A 17,025-nucleotide genomic window follows, 5' to 3' on the forward strand; every position below is an offset into this window, starting at 1 on the left:
AGGGGATGGGCGGCAGGCGGGGCGCGTACAGGGCGAGCAGCGGGTCGAAGCTGTCAGAGCTGACATCCAGACGCGGGCTGGGCGGGCGCGCAGGGCTCCCGGCGCGAGCCGACCTCGCCCCCTTCTCCCGCTCCTCCATGTTTGAAAGGCCCGCAAGCCGAGGCCGATGGGAAGAAGGAGCAGGGCCGCCAGAGGGCGGCACTGCGCAGCCGCGTCGCGCGGTCGCACTGCGCCGGCGCGGCCGCCTGGAGGCAGCATCTACCCGTGCTCTGCCACTGGGCAGACTTTGATGAGCGGCTCCGGAGCTCACTGGTCTCAGTGCACTAGCGACAGGTTAACGCTGTCGGCTGATGCTTAGTCTATTTTAATGCAGTGTTTCTCCACCTATATAATTAATCACTTAGGGTACTTTTTAATACCTCAGATTCTTTGGGAGTGAAGCCTGGGTGAGCAGTTTAACAAGCTCCCCCGGTGATTCTGATGAGCTCCGAAGCCTCACACTATTTCTCGTTTGAGCTGGCCGGAAGCGGAGGAAAGAGGGCAAGGCGTGTCCCATTCGGCTTTCACGCTGAGTACGATCAGGGTTTAGCCTACCTTAGCTCAAATTCCGGTTCCACTGGACAATTTGGGAGCGAATTCTTTAGCCTCTCTGGTCCTTCACTTTCTCATCTGAAACTTGCGTACTATAGGAATAGTACTTAACTCGTAAGATTGCCCTAAGGATTAAGGTATTGCATACAGAGCACACAATAAACGCTCTATGAATGTTAGCTAATATTGGTTAAGTGTACAATGGAACTATGAAAGATACGTGGATCCCAGTCCTCCATTTCTCACCTCCTCTGCAAAATGAAATTTGCACCAAGAGGGAGAGACCTTCGTACTAAAGGAAATTCATTATCACTCATTTCCTAAGCGTTGCTAAGAAACTGGAGGAAATGAGCATCCAAGTCCCGGGGGGCAGAATGATGGAGGACTCACAAGGCCTGGTTGTACCACTTGTTACTTTATAGCTTCAGTTCAGCAAAACATTCTTTTTCTACATTAAAATGATAGGCTATTCTGCACTGAAGGCCTAGCTATTACCTCCTCATCCAGCAGAACCAAGATGTTTCCAGTCGCCTATGGGCCACACAGCGGTTAACAGCTTGGCTGCTAACCAAAAGTTTGGCAGTTTGAATCCACCAGCCTCTCCTTGGAAACCCTGTGGGACACACAAATCACATTCAGAACTCTGCCTACTGCTGTCAACTAGTATTAATGCTATACTGTTGTTCTTGTGTGTATTTTAAGGTTTCCCTTAAGATTTGGAGGGGCCCTGGTGCTGCAGTGGTTAAGGGCCCAGCTACTAACCAAAAGGTTTGAACCCACCAGCCGCTCTGTGGGAAAAAGGTGTGGCAGTCTGCTTCTGTAAAGATTACAGGCTTGGAAACCCTATGGGACAGTTCTACTCTGTCCTATAGGGTTGCTATGAATCAGAATCAACTCGATGGCAATGGGTTTGGTTTTTGGTTTGAAGATTTGGAAAAGAAGCCCAAGAAAATACCACTGTACCTTACAGATCAAGCTGAAAATTAATATACAACTGTGAAATATACAAGCATTTGACTACTAACTTAAAGGTTGGCAGTTTGAACCCACCCAGAGGCACCTCAGAAAAAAAACCCTGGTGATCTGCTTCTGCTGTGACCTTTGAGAAGCAGATCACCAGGACTTTTCGAAAATGCTATGGAGCAGTTCTGCTCTTACACACATAGGGTTGCCATCCATGAGTCAGAGTCGGCTAATGGCAACTGGCTTAGTTTTGGTGAAATATACACCAGAGTGAATACATCCTCCAACGTCCAGCAGTGGCTTCCAAGTAATAGCACTCCCAAGTAATACTACTAATAGGTTTGGTTATGGCAGGTTTATTAAACCCAGGATAGTCCTTCATAGTTCAAAACCTCCTGCCTGAACAAAAAACTCAAAGCTGCAAAACTGCCAGCAAGTCAACAAATAAGTGCTCGTTCCCATGTCCTATGGCAAAATTAAGTATTTGTAGTTATCACACAGCACCCACAGGAAGCGCAAGATTTCTTTGGGTTGTTTTGTTTTGAAATTTGTACTTTAATGCCTTATTTACCTGTACCTGTTTTAATATGCTACAGATTACTTACTATTGCATTAAATTTGCCCAATAGCTTCCCTTATTGCCTCGTGTGGCCTATCACAAGATACCGAGGGACTGGCTGCCCGAAGTGTGGTGTATCAATAACCACAGGCCTCTGGGGTTAAAAATCAGATTAACCAAAACCAAACCAAACCCGCTGCTGTCTAGTCAATTCTGACTCTTTACTGAACTCTGAATCTTCAAACAAGCACTCCAAGTAATTTCTTTGCATCCAGAAGTCTATGAACCACTGTTCTGATGAAGGGATGTGTCCTGGTTTAAGCAAAAAGCATACACAAGAGAGTCACACATTGCATTTGCATAAGACAAAGAAAAATTAGGCCAAGGGAGCTGAAACCTTTATTTTTTAATTCTTAAAGAGTTTAGCAATTACCAAACATGAGCCTATCTCCTATTCCTGTGGAGTAGGGAGGACGGGAAGAGAAAATTTCACTGACAGATGGGGTGTCAGTTAGTGAGGGATGAGGCCAGCCGTCACCCTTTCAAAAATACATTTTCTTCTTGGCTGTAAATTCTGCAACGTGAGACAGGCACTGGCACACGGGCTGTCTCTTAATTCTTAATAGAGCCAAATGATTTTCTTCCTCTGAAATGAGGACAAGAGGAAATGAGAGTTCTCTCACCACCCATCCCCACTGCCGCCTCTCTTCAGAGGCCAACAGCTCGGCTGCAGGCAATTACTGCTGCTGCTCTCTGCTGCTCTTCACCCATCTCCACTGGTCCATCAATGGGAGGAGCCATTATGACCCCCTTGCTACCTGCCACCTGTGAGTCCGAGAGGGGTGTGGACCCCTCTGCTCTTGAATTCAAATGTTATTTTTCTGATTATACAGCGGGTGGTTGAGAATCTTTTTCAGGAAGTCCAACCCACTGAAGCAGATTTTAAAACTGAAAAAATGTGGTAGAGGATAGAGACATAACCAGTTCTCTTAAAACTCAGGGAATGTTTCTGTTCATTTGTTCTCAAACATGTTTTCTTTCTCTCATATATACACTCAATTGTCTTTCTTCCTAGAAAGACGTGGCCTTGGAAACAATGCCTCTGGCAAGATGATAATGATGATGATCATCATGCTGACAACACAACCCCACAAAATCAGTCCACTGGGATGTGTACGGAAGGGCATCTAAACTACTACTCATTTGTTCAGCCAAAGTTGGCAACGTGGAGAGTTGCTTTGTGTGTGTCTTCCCTGGAATTCCTGAACTCAGTGGCATCTTGCAAGCATCAGCCCATATTTATCTCCAGGTCTGCCAAAGACAAATGCAAGTGGATGGGTGGGAAAGGTGAGATTTTCAAGGCCACTCAATTCTCTAGTTAAGAATAAAGTTTTGGCTCATCTTATATATAGATGAAAAGAGCTGACAGGTTTTTAAGACTTATGCCACAACCTAAAAACGATTCATTCTGCAAGGCACAAAATAGTTCATGCTTTATAAAAATAGTACCGCAGTTTTTAAAAAATGCACTTCTACTGAAGGAACCATGTTCCAACAGTGCACAAAAGGTGTTCTGCTTAGAGCAGAATAAGATACACCGCCCTCATCCATCCCTTTCTTCCCTGTTCCCCTCTCAAAGCGAATCGTGTCCCTCTCAGCACTCTCTCCTGGGTGGCAGGGATGCGAGGGCCACCTGAGGCAAGCAGACTTGGGGGACTTGTAGGGTCAGGCACACTAGGATCAAAAAGCACAGGGTCAGCTGTCTTCATCAAGGATCTCTGGATGTTCCTTCCAGAAAGCATCTCCGATAATATCACAGTGAAAGGGCACTGGCTTGGTCCTGGTTCGGGTCACTGCCATCTTTTGTCCTTTACTTTCTGCTGGCAGTTTAACTTCTTTTGTCATGACTTCATTCACCTACAGATAAAAAAGTTGAAGTATGGACATTGTGAACTGGCAAGTGGGATTGGGAGAGAAGGGGTAGGTGTGGGGAAAGTTCATTTTTTTTACTTTATATACTCGATAAATATATGCATTTTTAAAAAAATTGTAAGGAAATTCATGCGTTACACACACACATCTCAACATGCATGAATTTCTTTACAATTTTAAAATACTTTTACAAGGTTATGTTGCTATATTCTGAGAGGAGATCTTAGGAACAAAGGAGGGATTCCATGATCCTCATTAGCAATAACTACAGAATTAAAGACACTTCTCCTCTCCCATCTGCATTAAGAAGTATCCAAGTCTGTGCCAAAGAACAAATGTGTTCTGAAAATACTAATAACATAGCTGAAGTAGTTAGTGGAATGGATAACTCACAAGGTACCCCTTAATACTGGAAAACATTCATTTAGAAAAAAACTACTCTACATGGAAGAAAATAAACTTAGAGAAATCATAATGCCCAAGAGCTGTTACAGAGAGGGAATACTGGTAGATTTAAGTGTTTAGGTAAATGTACGGAGTTATTACAGAATATTAAGGTAAGTACAAATGTCTGAGAAAGCTCATGAACCTTCTGAAAGTGACAAAATCCCTATATATGACATTTCTTGGCACCTCAGGCAGAAAAATTCATGGGATGGATGGATCATTTAATAGTACTGTCCAGTGTGGGAGAAAGTGTGTTTTAAATGTTCTATGAATGCAAAAGTCTTCATATCTGCACGGGACCCTTTTAAATGGGTTCTGTTTGATCTGGGGAGCGCTATGACACAGAAAAAGTAAGTGTACTAATTCTAAAGTTCTGTGATTCTACTTAAAAAAGGGGAGATTCCAGACCCCTAAGTTCACACTGACTGACAAAATGAGCATCTAAAATAAAAATCTGTATCATCTCTTTTGGAAAGGATCTGTTAGCAACTGGGGTCATCTCAGCAGAGGTAGCAGGCCAGACCAAGCCTAGGGTGGCCCAGACTTTCTTCTTCCCTGACCTCCATTCTTCTTTGAAGATAACAGCATTACCTTCTGCCATATTAACACAGTTCCTTTCCTATACATCAGGGGCTCATTATTGTAGTTGATGTTGAATTCGGAAAACAAAATCTCATTCTTGTCTGCTGCAAGAGTTCCCTGAGGAAATAAAACAGGTATAAAAAGCTTTGTATGTTTGTTCTCTCACTTATGCATTCCATCCTCTATCTAAGCTTGTACAAAAAAAATCAAGAAGTGGAAGGAGTTTTATCAAATATCTTATGGGTAATACTACATTTTTAAGACCAGTTCAAATCTTATCTAGATGTTTAAATTACTAAAATTCTCCTGGACAGAAAACAACTGGCTTTACAAGTCAAGACTGTGAAGGAGTGGGAGGAACTAAAAATAAATGAGCACCTATTATGTACTAGGTACTTTATGTATATTTTCTTATTTGAGCCTCACAACTACCTCCATTTTAGAGATGACAAAACTGAAGCTTACAAAAATTATGCAAATTGCCTGAGGTTGTTCTTATTCTTCCAGTAAGAAGCATCAAAATCTGAACTTGATTCTTCCAAAGCCTAGATATATCCACCTATATTCCTATTATTGCTATATATACATCTTCATCATTAATACTGTTAGTAAAGACAGCTATTTACTGAGTAGTTATAGTGAACCAGGAATTGTATCAGGAGCTGTTGCAACACATTATCTCATTTCAGAATTACAGTTATCCTACAAGTGACAATGCTACCTAATAATAAAAGCCAGGATGTACTGAGCACTTACAATGTGCTTCATACATTTTACATGCATCATGCTATGTAATTCTCACCATAAACCTATTAGGTAGGAATATTATTTTCTACATTTTACCCGTAAAGAATCTGAGGTAGAAAGGATGAAATTAAACAGAAGCATGATTTGAGTATGGTTATTTGACCCCCGAGCCTGAACTCTTAACTATATACAGGGGTCGTAAATCCAAACAACAGGTGCCCCGCAGGTAACGGCAAAGAGTGAGAAGACCTGGTGGGGACTGATACTAAAGGAGTACGTGCTCTGTCTAAATCGGGCAGTTAATAAACAGCTCCAGCCAAGTGCTAACCATGTGGGAACGCAGAGGCCGTGCCATTAATTCCATTTTCCAGCTGAGGAAACAGGCTCATAGAGAACTAACTCACCCAGGGTTACAGAGCAAGCAAGCAGCAGGGCTGCTACCAGTACGATCTGTGTATCTTTCCAAAGCAAAACTGTCAAATGATATGGGAGAGCCTACAGAAAATGGTCCCCAGCTAAGTATTAAGGCAGCAAGATCCATATACCTGTAATCTCCCTTGGGCTTGTACTGGTGTTAGTCCAGACTGTTGTATAAGTGCCCAGAAAACTGTATTATAAAGATTATTGATGTGACCTGTGGGAAGAAAATAGTACTGTTTATATATCCAGAATCTTTGATACTTACACTTCAAAAAATACCAGAGCCCTGACCCCCTCTTCTTTTAAGAAGAGACCTCAGAGACATTTAGTGACTTACTAAAAGTTATACACAGGGAAAATGGGGGGAAGGGTTAAGCAGAAAAAAACTTGTTTTCCACATCAACGGTTTTATTATGTCACTTCAGGTATGCTTTACACAAATCTGTTAACTTGTGTTTAAGCTTAGAAACTATCAGTTATATGATTTACATTATTCCAATCTCTTTTCCAGTTCTTCGGGTAAAATCAAAACACACCAAACAAGTATAAGTCTCACAAACATTTCATCAGTCACATAAGGCAGGGGTCACTACTCAAATACCTACTGAGGCCAGCAAGAACAGAAATGTGTGAAGCGGAGTGGACGACTCCAGGGGAACAACAGGGAGTGGTAGAGACTGTGGCACAATGGCTTGTGTGTGTGTGTTTGTGTGTGTGAGAGAGACAGAGGGGCAGGCAGCCACTGAACAGGCTCCTCGTTCAACAGTAACTGGGAAAGCAGATCCAGTATTACCAGATCTTGATTTTCAAAAAAAAAAGTTGAAAATAGGGATTTTTTTAAAAAATAAAAAAGTTCCAATTTTTCAAATATTTTTAACTAATAGAATTTTTTAAATACTGTACTTCATCAAACAAAACACACCTATGAGCCCAACCCATGCACATGACAGATCACCACTTCCACTGTATGGAATTGGTGGTTTAACTACATTTGTTTATTTGATGCTACTTACAATCTGCTTGCCGCCAGCTGAGGTAGTCCTTTAAGGTCTGGTTGGTAGGATACACCACGACTCTTCCATCAAAGCCTGGGGGATACAGAAGAGGCTGGTCCTCAAAGTAATCCCGCCAATAAAACACATAGCTGGAGGCGAACTGGGAGGCCACATGAGTCATGAACTTACTTGCAAACGTAAGGCACATTGAGCGGAGCAAGAAAAGAGAAAATACGTGATATTAATTGAACACCATGATGGGGCCTATGGGTACAACAGAGAGTTTACACAGACTGCCCAATAAGCCAAGAGATAAAATGCATTTAGCCAAGAAGATTTTAACATTTCAGTTACATATTTTAAATGCAGCCTGCTTCTACTCTAGTTCTGTAAGTAATTTACTAATACCAAAGTTTTGTCTGTAGGATGTGATGTGAATTTATGGTTCAAGAGGAGTTTTTTTAGTCTTGGAAGGAGGAGAACCATTGTTTTAAAAGTATACCAATTCATTATATAATTTGTTTCCAAATATTGCCAAATAAAACATCAGATATGTGTATTTTGTGCTGATATCTTCCTTAATTAACAGCTTAGGCAAAACCAAAATGTCCCTCAACAGGTGAATGGATAAACAAATTGTGGTACATCTATTAAAAAAAAAACAAAACCCACTGCTGTTGAGTCAATTTCGACTCATAGCAACCCTATAGGACAGAGGAGAACTGCCTCATAGGATTTCCTAGGCTGTGGAATCTTTACGAAAGGAGACTACCACACTTCTCTCCTACAGAGTGGCTGGGTTCAAACTCCAGCCTTTTACTTAGCAGCCGATGGCTTAACCACTGCACCACCAGGGATCCTAGGTATATCTATACAATGGAGTATTATTCACAAATAAAAAGAAACAAGCTATTAAGCCACAAAAAGATGTGGTGGAACCTTTAATAGACACTGCTAAGTGAAAGAAGCTATACAGTATATGATTCTAACTATATGACACTCTGGAAAAAGCAAAACTATAGAGACAGTGAAAAGATCAGTGGTTGCCAGGGCCAAGGGGAAGAAGGAGAGGGATGAATAGGCGGAGCACAGGATATTTTTAGGGAGTGAAACTATTCTATATGATACAGTAATGGTGGACAATGACATTAAGCATCTTGTTAAAATCAAGAGGACAGTACAACATGAAGAGTGAACCCAAATGTAAACTACCGACTTTAGTTAATACTAATGTATCAATAATGTATTAGTTGTAACAAATGTACCACAGGAATGCAAGATGTTTCTAGAAGAAATGATATGCAGCAGGGAGAAGGTATGTAAGAACTCTGTACTTGCTGCAAAATTTTTCTGTAAACCCAAAACTACTCTAAAAAAACTATTAAAAAGAAAGTTTAAACAATATTGCAATGCATGTAGAGATTGTCACCATCTAAAGCCAACCTATGAATTACTAATATTACATTCTTGTGGTCTATTTCTACTCTTAACATTCAAGATCAGTCTAGAAGCTAAGCTGATGGGGAGTGAGGGGAAAGAATCAGATAAAGAGACACACTGCATGCTCAGAAGTCAGAGGAAGTACAACAGTCTAAACAGGAAATATATACTCTGCACTTGCAAATACTGCAGACCCTATCTGCAGTCTGTAAGCCTGCAATTAAGATAGGCAGAAAACCAGATGCTGGTAGACAATATTCTGAAGAAATGAGTTAGGCCATGGAGAGGATTACCTGGCTCTTCTTTTAAACCAATTACTCTTCCTCTTGAACACAAAGCTGTACTCATCACTCTGTCCATATGCAATCACAATATCCTCCAATTCTTTCATTACAGTCTGGGCACATTTAGTCATTAGGCGGAGGGCACGGCTGTCATTAGGTTTTTCAAAGTTGTGCTTCTCAGCAAACCTTCACAGGGGAAAGAGAGGAGGGAAAATGGCATGGATGGAAGAGATCTTGTCGTTAACAACACAGATCACAAAGGCTGTCAGATAACTGTAATAGTGCTGGGAACCCAGACATTCCACTTACCCACAGCTCATTCATTTCCTTAAGAACTCTTGTTTTTCCTTGCCCAGACCAAGTGAAAAGAAAAGGGACAAAACTACTAAGCCATAATTCCCTTTTCTGTGAAATAGGGATAAAGAGTATTTACCTCATTGGGTTGTCCTGAAGATTAGGGAAAGATAAATGCAGTTGTGCCTGGCTCCTAGTAAATGCTCAATAAATGTTAGTCACAATAATAATTATTATTAAAACAGTACTTTTTTTAAAAAACTAAATTCCCATCTTTCTGCTACATTTTTTTTTTCTTTTCTCCCTGAATCCAGTCCATTTGGTCTGTTACTGATAGAGGAATAAGCACATACTGAAAAGTGCTGTCCACAGTTTGCGCTCAAAGATATCTTGACAGAATAGCTGAACAATTGTCCCCGGGATTGAGTTTTTCCACCAAGTCCTGCTAACAGATCTCTGGCCACTAAGCACGGGCACCCCAGGCCAGTTCCTCACCAGGGACACACCATGTCCCATTTAACTACCCTGGCCAGCCCACGCCCATCCGCTGCTGTCACCTGCACTCAGGGTGACACTCAATGCCGCGCGCTCATTGGCTGCCGCGTTACCCTGGTATCGGTGAGTCGAGTGCTGCGACAATTTGTGGCGGGGTCCCTGGAAGCGTTGGCGCACGCCATTCGGCACACAGCCGATGTTGCTCACCGATGAAAATTCCTGCCATCCAGCCGCACTACCACCCAGCAGTGCGCAAGGCAAGTGTCGTCGGCCTCAAAGTCCCGCACATATTCGAACTTGCTCTTTGCCATAACTGCACCCAAACTCAAGCACCGTCTCAAAATGACGGAAGTGACAGCCAAGCAATCCCGAACCTTCACGTTGCAGGCAGCCCACATTCCTCGCCGCGGAAGAGAAAAGGACTAAAGACCTCAGCCCCGGAAGTTATTTCTCCTGGTGGCCGCTCTAGGCATGACGGAGGTCGACCTCTCTCGCCTCTCCTTATAGTCGTCAATCCATTCGCGGGCCGTTTCCTTTCTTTTCTTTTACTACCCACGCTTGCTCACCTTTCTCCTCCCGCCTGCAACACATCACTCTCGAAGCTTTTAAAAAAGATCCTTTCTGGCTAAATTGGAAGGATAAGTCGTGACTTGTTTTCTTTGTCTAAATGTTATTAGTTGCCACCTAGTGGATTCCTGCTCTAGGAGACTGTGTGTGTGCAGTGGAGAAAGGCTCCATAGGGTTTTCAAGGCTGTGACCTTTGAGAAACAGGCCTTACTTCGGAGGCGCTTCTGGGCGGGTTTAAACCACCAACCTTTTGGTTAGTAGTCCAGCGCTTAACCATTTGCACGTTCATTGTAGATAATGTGGACTATCCCGAAAAATATAATTAACACTTCATAACCCTCTCTCTGGCAAAGCATTGTGGTAGGTTCCTTTCTCTTTTCTGCGTATACACATGGTCATACAGGGACTGCACAAAATTGAAATTATACACCTATACAATTTGTGTTTTTTTCATTTAGCCTGAGTATTTTCCAGGGTCATTAAATATTCCAAAGCGTGATTTTTAAAGGAAAAATTGACTCTTGACTATACCAAACCCATCTTGCAATCTGCTGCCTGCTCCCATACAGATTTCAGCCTGGGAAACCCTAGGGGCAGTTCTACTCTGTCCTATAGGGTCGCTATGAGTCAGAATTGACTTAAGGGCAATGCGTTTGATTTCTGATTCCAACATATATCAGTACCAGTACCAGGTGCTGTCATGTGGACTGCCACTCATGGCGACTCCATGTATGCCAAAGCAGAAATGTGCTCCATAAGGTTTTCCAGAAGTAGATCTCCAGGCCATTCTTTGTAGATGCCTCCAGGTGGACTTGAACCACCAACCTTCAAATGTATTAAATTTATTTATTTCAACTTCACCATTAAAAATCAAAGATTCAATGTCTGATTTCTTGTTGCTGGTAGATAATAACACCAAACCAAAACAAAACCTAATATTTATGTTGCTTTATGATTTATAAAGCTCTTTCACATTCATTACCTACTTAAATTTTTTTCATTCTCAAGAAAAATATTCAAAGAGTATGAAAGGATGAGTGGTGAAAGTGAAGTCTGTAACTCAACATACCTCAGGCAATCACTGTTACCAGTTTCTTGTCTATCCATCCAAGGATACAGTGTTGTTATTTTAATACTTGTCTTTATGTCAACTCATTTTTTCTTAAATCTTTTTATTGAAAACTAACATACATATAGAAAAGTGCACAAAACATGGTGTAGCTACCACCTAGTCAAGAAAGGGAACACTGCCAGCCCTGAGGAGCCCATCTCAATTATTATCTATATTCCTCCTTTCTAAAGGTAAGGACTTTCTTAACGTCTATAATTTAGTTATGCATATTTCTGAACTTTATATAAATGAAATCTTACAGTATGTATTCTTTGGCATCTGGTCTCTTTAGCTCAACATTATGTACATGAGATTCAACCAACTTGCAGCCTGTAGCTTTAGTTCGTTAATCTTCATTCCTGTATACTAGCCCATTGCATGTTTATGTAATAGTTTATCCATTGTACTGTTGAATAGACATTTGCGTTGCTTCCAGTTTGGGGGCAATTATGAACAACGTTGTTTTGAACATTCTTGTACATGTCTCTTAGTGTACCTATGCCTGAGTTTATGTTGGGTGTATACCTAAGACTAGATTTTTTGAGTCATGGGAAATGTATTGGTTCACTTTTAGCAGATAACGTCATACCTTTTCCAAAGTGTTTTTACCGATTTACATTCCCAACAATGGTGTGTAAGTATTCCTTTTGCTCCACATCTCACTAACATTTGATATTGTTAGTCTTTTTAAAATTACGCTGCATCATGCTGGCCTGTGTATAGTAGCTCTTTTGTGGTTTACATGCCTCTGATGATTAACAATATTGAACATTTTTTCTTATGCTTACTGGCCATTTGGATATTTTTTCCTGTGAAGTACTTGTTCAAGTCTGTAAAAACGGCATGGTGGGGGTGTCTGACCTCCTCTAACTACACAAAGGGGAAAGAGATCACCATCAGCAAGGGCCCAAAGCTGATTCCTATGAAGCGGAGGTCGGACATACCTCCTCTCTCCAACCTTTTTACCAATTCTGACATGAGCTGTCCCTCCCACGGTACTCTCCACTTCTCTTCTAGGTTTGATAATTCATTGCAATGGCCACACAGAACTCACAAACAATACTCATGACTATAGAGTTCATCAGGGAAGTAACAAGTTACAATTCAGGCTCAGGAACACTCAGGATACAGTTCTTCGGTCAGGACGGCTTCTCGTCATGCCCACAGGCAGGTCTCTCCCTGGCCCTTGGCCTCTTGGGCCTCTTGGGCCAGCCTGGCCTCTACCTCTACTTGGGCAAATGTTACAAAGCTCTTTAGCTCCACCGATAAGTGCCCAGAGGCATCCCACTCTGTAAGTAAGCCTTGGCCAGAAGGTGCTCAGTTCTCTAGCTCTGTGGGTTGGTAAGCCTAACTCCACCGAGTGCCTTGAGGCACCCCACTCCACCAGCAAGCCTCCCGCCTGAAGGTGCTCAGCTTTCTCACTCTGTGGGCCAGGAAGCCCATCACACCATCTCCTGCTGGTATCCTGGTTCTGCTATTGCCAGTTCTCTGCTGTGCTTGCTGCCACTTCTTGCCATATTGAGCTATCTCCAGTGTTACAATTCTCTGTCTCCTGGGTCTAGGAGGTTCTCAGCACAGTGACCCCAGGTCCAAAGGATGTGCTCCACTCCCAGCTCTTCCTTCTTGGTGGTAGTGAGGTCCCCGCTTTTCACCTCTGGTATGTATCATTTTAAACCTAGTGGGATGGCAAAGTTGACAATCCCCTTGTTAGGGTTCCATATAACTTATCTGCATAGTCCCACACCCATAACAGTGCCATGCACCTTGTCTGCATTATTAGCAAGCTGTCCAACCCCCCTGGTGGGCCACAAGCATCTTTTTTATATAGTCCCACCCAATAATTTGATGGGAGTTACAAGACCATTCCTTGATGGACTTGAACATGCTGGTGATGGAGGTAGCATATGATAAAGAATCAATAGTATTGAAGGAAGAAGTCCAAGCTGCACTGAAGGCATTGGTGAAAAACAAGGCTCCAGGAATTGATGGAATACCGATGGAGATGTTTCAACAAATGGATGCAATGCTCCAGCATTCACTGATCTATGCCAAGAAATTTGGAAGAAAGCCACCTGGCCGACTTACTGGAAGAGATCCATGTTTATGCCCATTCCAAAGAAAGGTGATCCAATAGGATGTGGAAATTATCAAACAGTATCATTAATATCACATGCAAGTAAAATTTTGCTGAACATAATTCAAAAACGGTTATAGCAGTATATCAATAGGAAACTGCCAGAAATTCAAGCCAGATTCAGAAAAGGATGTAGAACAAGGGATATCATTGCTGGTGTCAGATGGATCTTGGTTGAAAGAAAGAATGCCAGAAAGATGTTTACCTGTGTTTTCCTGACTGTGCAAAGGCATTCGACTGTGTGGAGCATAACAAATTATGGATAACACTGCGAAGAATGGGAGTTCCAGAACACCTAAATGTGCTTAAGTGGAAACTGTACATAGACCAAGAGGTAGTCATTCAAACAGAACAAGGGGAGACCGCATGGTTTAAAATCAGGAAAGGTGTGTATCAGGGTTGTATCCTTTCACCATACTTATTCAATCTGCATGTTGAGCAAACAATCCAAGAAGCTGGACTACATGAAGAAGAACATGGCATCAGGATTGGAGGAAGACTCATTAACAACCTGCGATATGCAGATAACACAACCTTGCTTGCTGAAAGCGAAGAGGACACGAAACACTTACTGATGAAGATCAAAGACTGCATCCTTCAATATGATTACACCGCAAGATAAAGAAAAATTCTCACAACTGGACCAATAAGCAGCATCATGATAAACGAAGAAAATACAGATGTTGTCAAGGATTTCATTTTACCTGGATCCACAATTAACGCCCATGGAAGCAGCAGTCAAGAAATCAAATGACATACTGCATTGAGCAAATCTGCTACAAAAGGCCTCTTTAAAGTATTAAAAAGCAAAGATGTCACTTTGAGAACTAATATACACCTGACTCAAGCCATGCTTATTTTCAGTCACCTCATATGCATGTGAAAGCTGGACAAGGAATAAGGAAGACTGAAGAAGAATTGATGCATTTGAATTATGGTGTTGGTGAAGAATACTGAATATACCATGAACTGCCAGAAGAATGAATAAATGTGTCTTGGAAGAAGCACAGCCAGAATGCTCCTTAGAAGCGAGGATTCAATACTTTGGAGATGTTATCAGAAGGGCCAGTCACTGGAGAAGGACATCATGCTTGGGAAAGTAGAGGGTCATCAAAAGAGAGGAAGACCCTCGATAAGATGGATTGACACAGTGGCTACGACAATGGGCTCAAACATAGCAATGATTGTGAGGATGGCGAAGGACGAGTGTTTCATTCTGTTGTACCCATGTGAGTACAACAGAGCCAACTTGAGGGCACCTAACAACAATAACAACAACAAGACCACAGTGAGAAAGGCCATATGAAATGATTCATCACGCCACAACATCTCTTGCCAATTTTTTCCTACTCACTTTTTATACTTAAGTGAATTTATTTGGAAGGGAAATGTTATGTCATTACCATAAATGGAAAATCATTACCATATGCCAAAAATAGAGGGTGACCATTAAAATAAATGAAATTCTAGTACAATGCTCACACTTTGAGATAGAACAGTTTTTACTATTTGTTGTTTTCTTTTTCATTTTGCCAACAAGGAAAAAACAAAAAACTGGATGCTGGCAAGCTGATTCCAACTCCTGGCGACTCTATAGGGCAGAGTAGAACTGTCCCATAGTGTTTCCAAGGAGCAGCTGGTGGATTTGAACTGCCGACCTTCTCATCAGCAGCCAAGCTCTTTACCACTGCACTACCAGAGCTCCAAATATATATAGAGAGAGCTTTATATAAAGGAAATGACTCATGTAGCTGTACAGCCAGGAAAGTCTCAAGTTCGTGGGTCAGGCTGGAGGTTTCTTCTGACTCACACAGCCGTAGTTGCTGGCAAATTCAAGATTGGAAGGTCAGATAGCAAGCCTCTGGTTCACAGGCTGTGGAGGCCAGTGAATCCCAAGATTGGCAGGTAAGACTAACAGGTAAGCTGCTAGCTCAAGTCCCAAGAACTGGAGGTCAGATGAATAGGAGCCAGCTACAGGATCTAGAGTGAGCAAAAGCCAGCAAGTCTTGCCAGAAAGTCCACTTACATTCAATGCAGGCCACACCCCCAAGTAAATTCCCTTTCAACTGACTGGCTGCTCACAACAGATCTCATCACGGAGGTGATCACATTATATCAGATCTCATTATGGAGGTAGTTATATCATTAAAAAGTTGCCAAACTACATCATAACTGCCAAACCACTGAGGATCATGGCCCAGCCAGGTTGCCACACCTTAACCATCACAGAGTGGGAGCAGAGTGAGGGAGCTGACCCAGGGCCTCCCCACTTTAGGCCCCTTCAGTAACACGCCTGGCTGGTGCTGGAGGCCGGGAAGGAAATGAGGTTTAAATAGGACCGAGATAAATTTTAGACTGCAGAAACTGGGCTTTAGATAATGAAATCTACCCAAAATGTCGTTAAGTGATGAACCAGAGTGATTTGACAGGGCACATATGAATGCACTGGCAGGAAAAAAAACTGAATAAATACTGTATACAATGTTTAAACCTACTGAGTTAAGATGGATCAATAAATTGGTTATACTAAAACTGTCATTTGTATTTTTTTTTATTGTAGTTTAAGTGAAAGTTTACAACTGAAGTTAGTCTCTCATACAAAAATTTATACATACATTGTTATGTGACCCCAATTGCTCTCCCTATACTGTGACAGCACACTCTTCCTTTCTACCCTGGATTTCCCATGTCCATTCAACCAGCTCCTGAACCTCTCTGCCTTCTTATCTCACCTCTGGACAGAAGCTGCGCATTTAGTCTCATGTATCTACTTGAGCTAAGAAGCACAATCTTCATGAGTATCATTTTATGTCCCATAGTCCAGTCTAATCTTTGTCTGAAGAGTTGGCCTCGGGAATGGTTTCAGTTCTGGGCTGACAGAGAGTCCGGGGGTCATGTTTTCTGGGGTTCCTCCAGTCTCAGTCAGACCATTAAGTATGGTCTTTTTACTAGAATTTGAGTTCTGGACTCCGCCTTTCTCCTGCTCCAGCAGGGACTCTCTGTTGTGTTCCCTGTCAGGGCAGACGGTGGTAGCTGGGCACCGTCTAGTTCTTCTGGTCTCAGGATGATGCAGTCTCTGGTTTATGTGGCCCCTTCTGTCTCTTGGGCCAATACTTTCCTTGTGTCTTTGGTGTTTTTCATTTTCCTTTACTCCAGGTGGTTGGGGCCAATTGATGCATCTTAGATGGCTGATCACTAGCTTCTAAGACCCCTAGACGCCACTCACAAAAGTAGGATGCAGAACATTTTTTAATAACCTTTGTTATGCCAATTGACTTAGATGTCCCCTGAAAGTATGGTCCCCAGACCCCTGCCCTGCTACTCTGTCCCTTGAAGTGTTTGATTGTATTCAGGAAACTTCTTAGCTTTGGTTTACTCCAGTTGTGCTGACTTCCCCTGTAGTGTGTGCTGTCCTTCCCTTCACCTAAGATAATTCTTGTCTACTATCTAGTTAGTGAATAACC

The 17,025-nt window shown here is 42.2% G+C and overlaps 2 protein-coding genes across 7 annotated transcripts in view; both read right to left on the reverse strand.

Moving 5' to 3' along the window:
- The window catches only part of LSM11 (LSM11, U7 small nuclear RNA associated), a 12,390-nt gene extending 12,251 nt beyond the window's left edge, over positions 1 to 139 (reverse strand). The window contains exon 1 of the mRNA XM_023726547.1: positions 1 to 139. This exon is cut by the window's left edge and continues 324 nt beyond it. Within this exon, the coding sequence (XP_023582315.1) occupies positions 1 to 139 (139 nt within the window).
- Positions 140 to 2,020: 1,881 nt separating this feature from the next.
- THG1L (tRNA-histidine guanylyltransferase 1 like) lies at positions 2,021 to 10,252 on the reverse strand. 6 transcript variants are annotated; one of them, XM_023726552.1, is made up of 6 exons: positions 9,957 to 10,170; positions 8,970 to 9,146; positions 7,255 to 7,329; positions 6,367 to 6,455; positions 5,084 to 5,191; positions 2,021 to 4,030 (listed from the first exon to the last, which is right to left on the reverse strand). In XM_023726552.1, the coding sequence occupies exons 2-6, from the start codon at positions 9,034 to 9,036 to the stop codon at positions 3,869 to 3,871; spliced, it is 501 nt and encodes a 166-aa protein (XP_023582320.1). In that variant the 5' UTR covers positions 9,037 to 9,146; positions 9,957 to 10,170; the 3' UTR covers positions 2,021 to 3,868. The 6 variants fall into 6 exon arrangements, with proteins under 6 accessions (XP_023582320.1, XP_023582316.1, XP_023582318.1 ...); XM_023726548.1 differs by having other exon boundaries at positions 7,255 to 7,424; positions 9,863 to 10,095; XM_023726550.1 differs by lacking the exon at positions 9,957 to 10,170 and adding an exon at positions 9,812 to 9,929 and having other exon boundaries at positions 7,255 to 7,424.
- Positions 10,253 to 17,025: the final 6,773 nt, after the last annotated feature.

Source organism: Trichechus manatus, unplaced genomic scaffold (genome assembly GCF_000243295.1).
Source record: "Trichechus manatus latirostris isolate Lorelei unplaced genomic scaffold, TriManLat1.0 scaffold00011, whole genome shotgun sequence".
Taxonomy (NCBI): domain Eukaryota; kingdom Metazoa; phylum Chordata; class Mammalia; order Sirenia; family Trichechidae; genus Trichechus; species Trichechus manatus.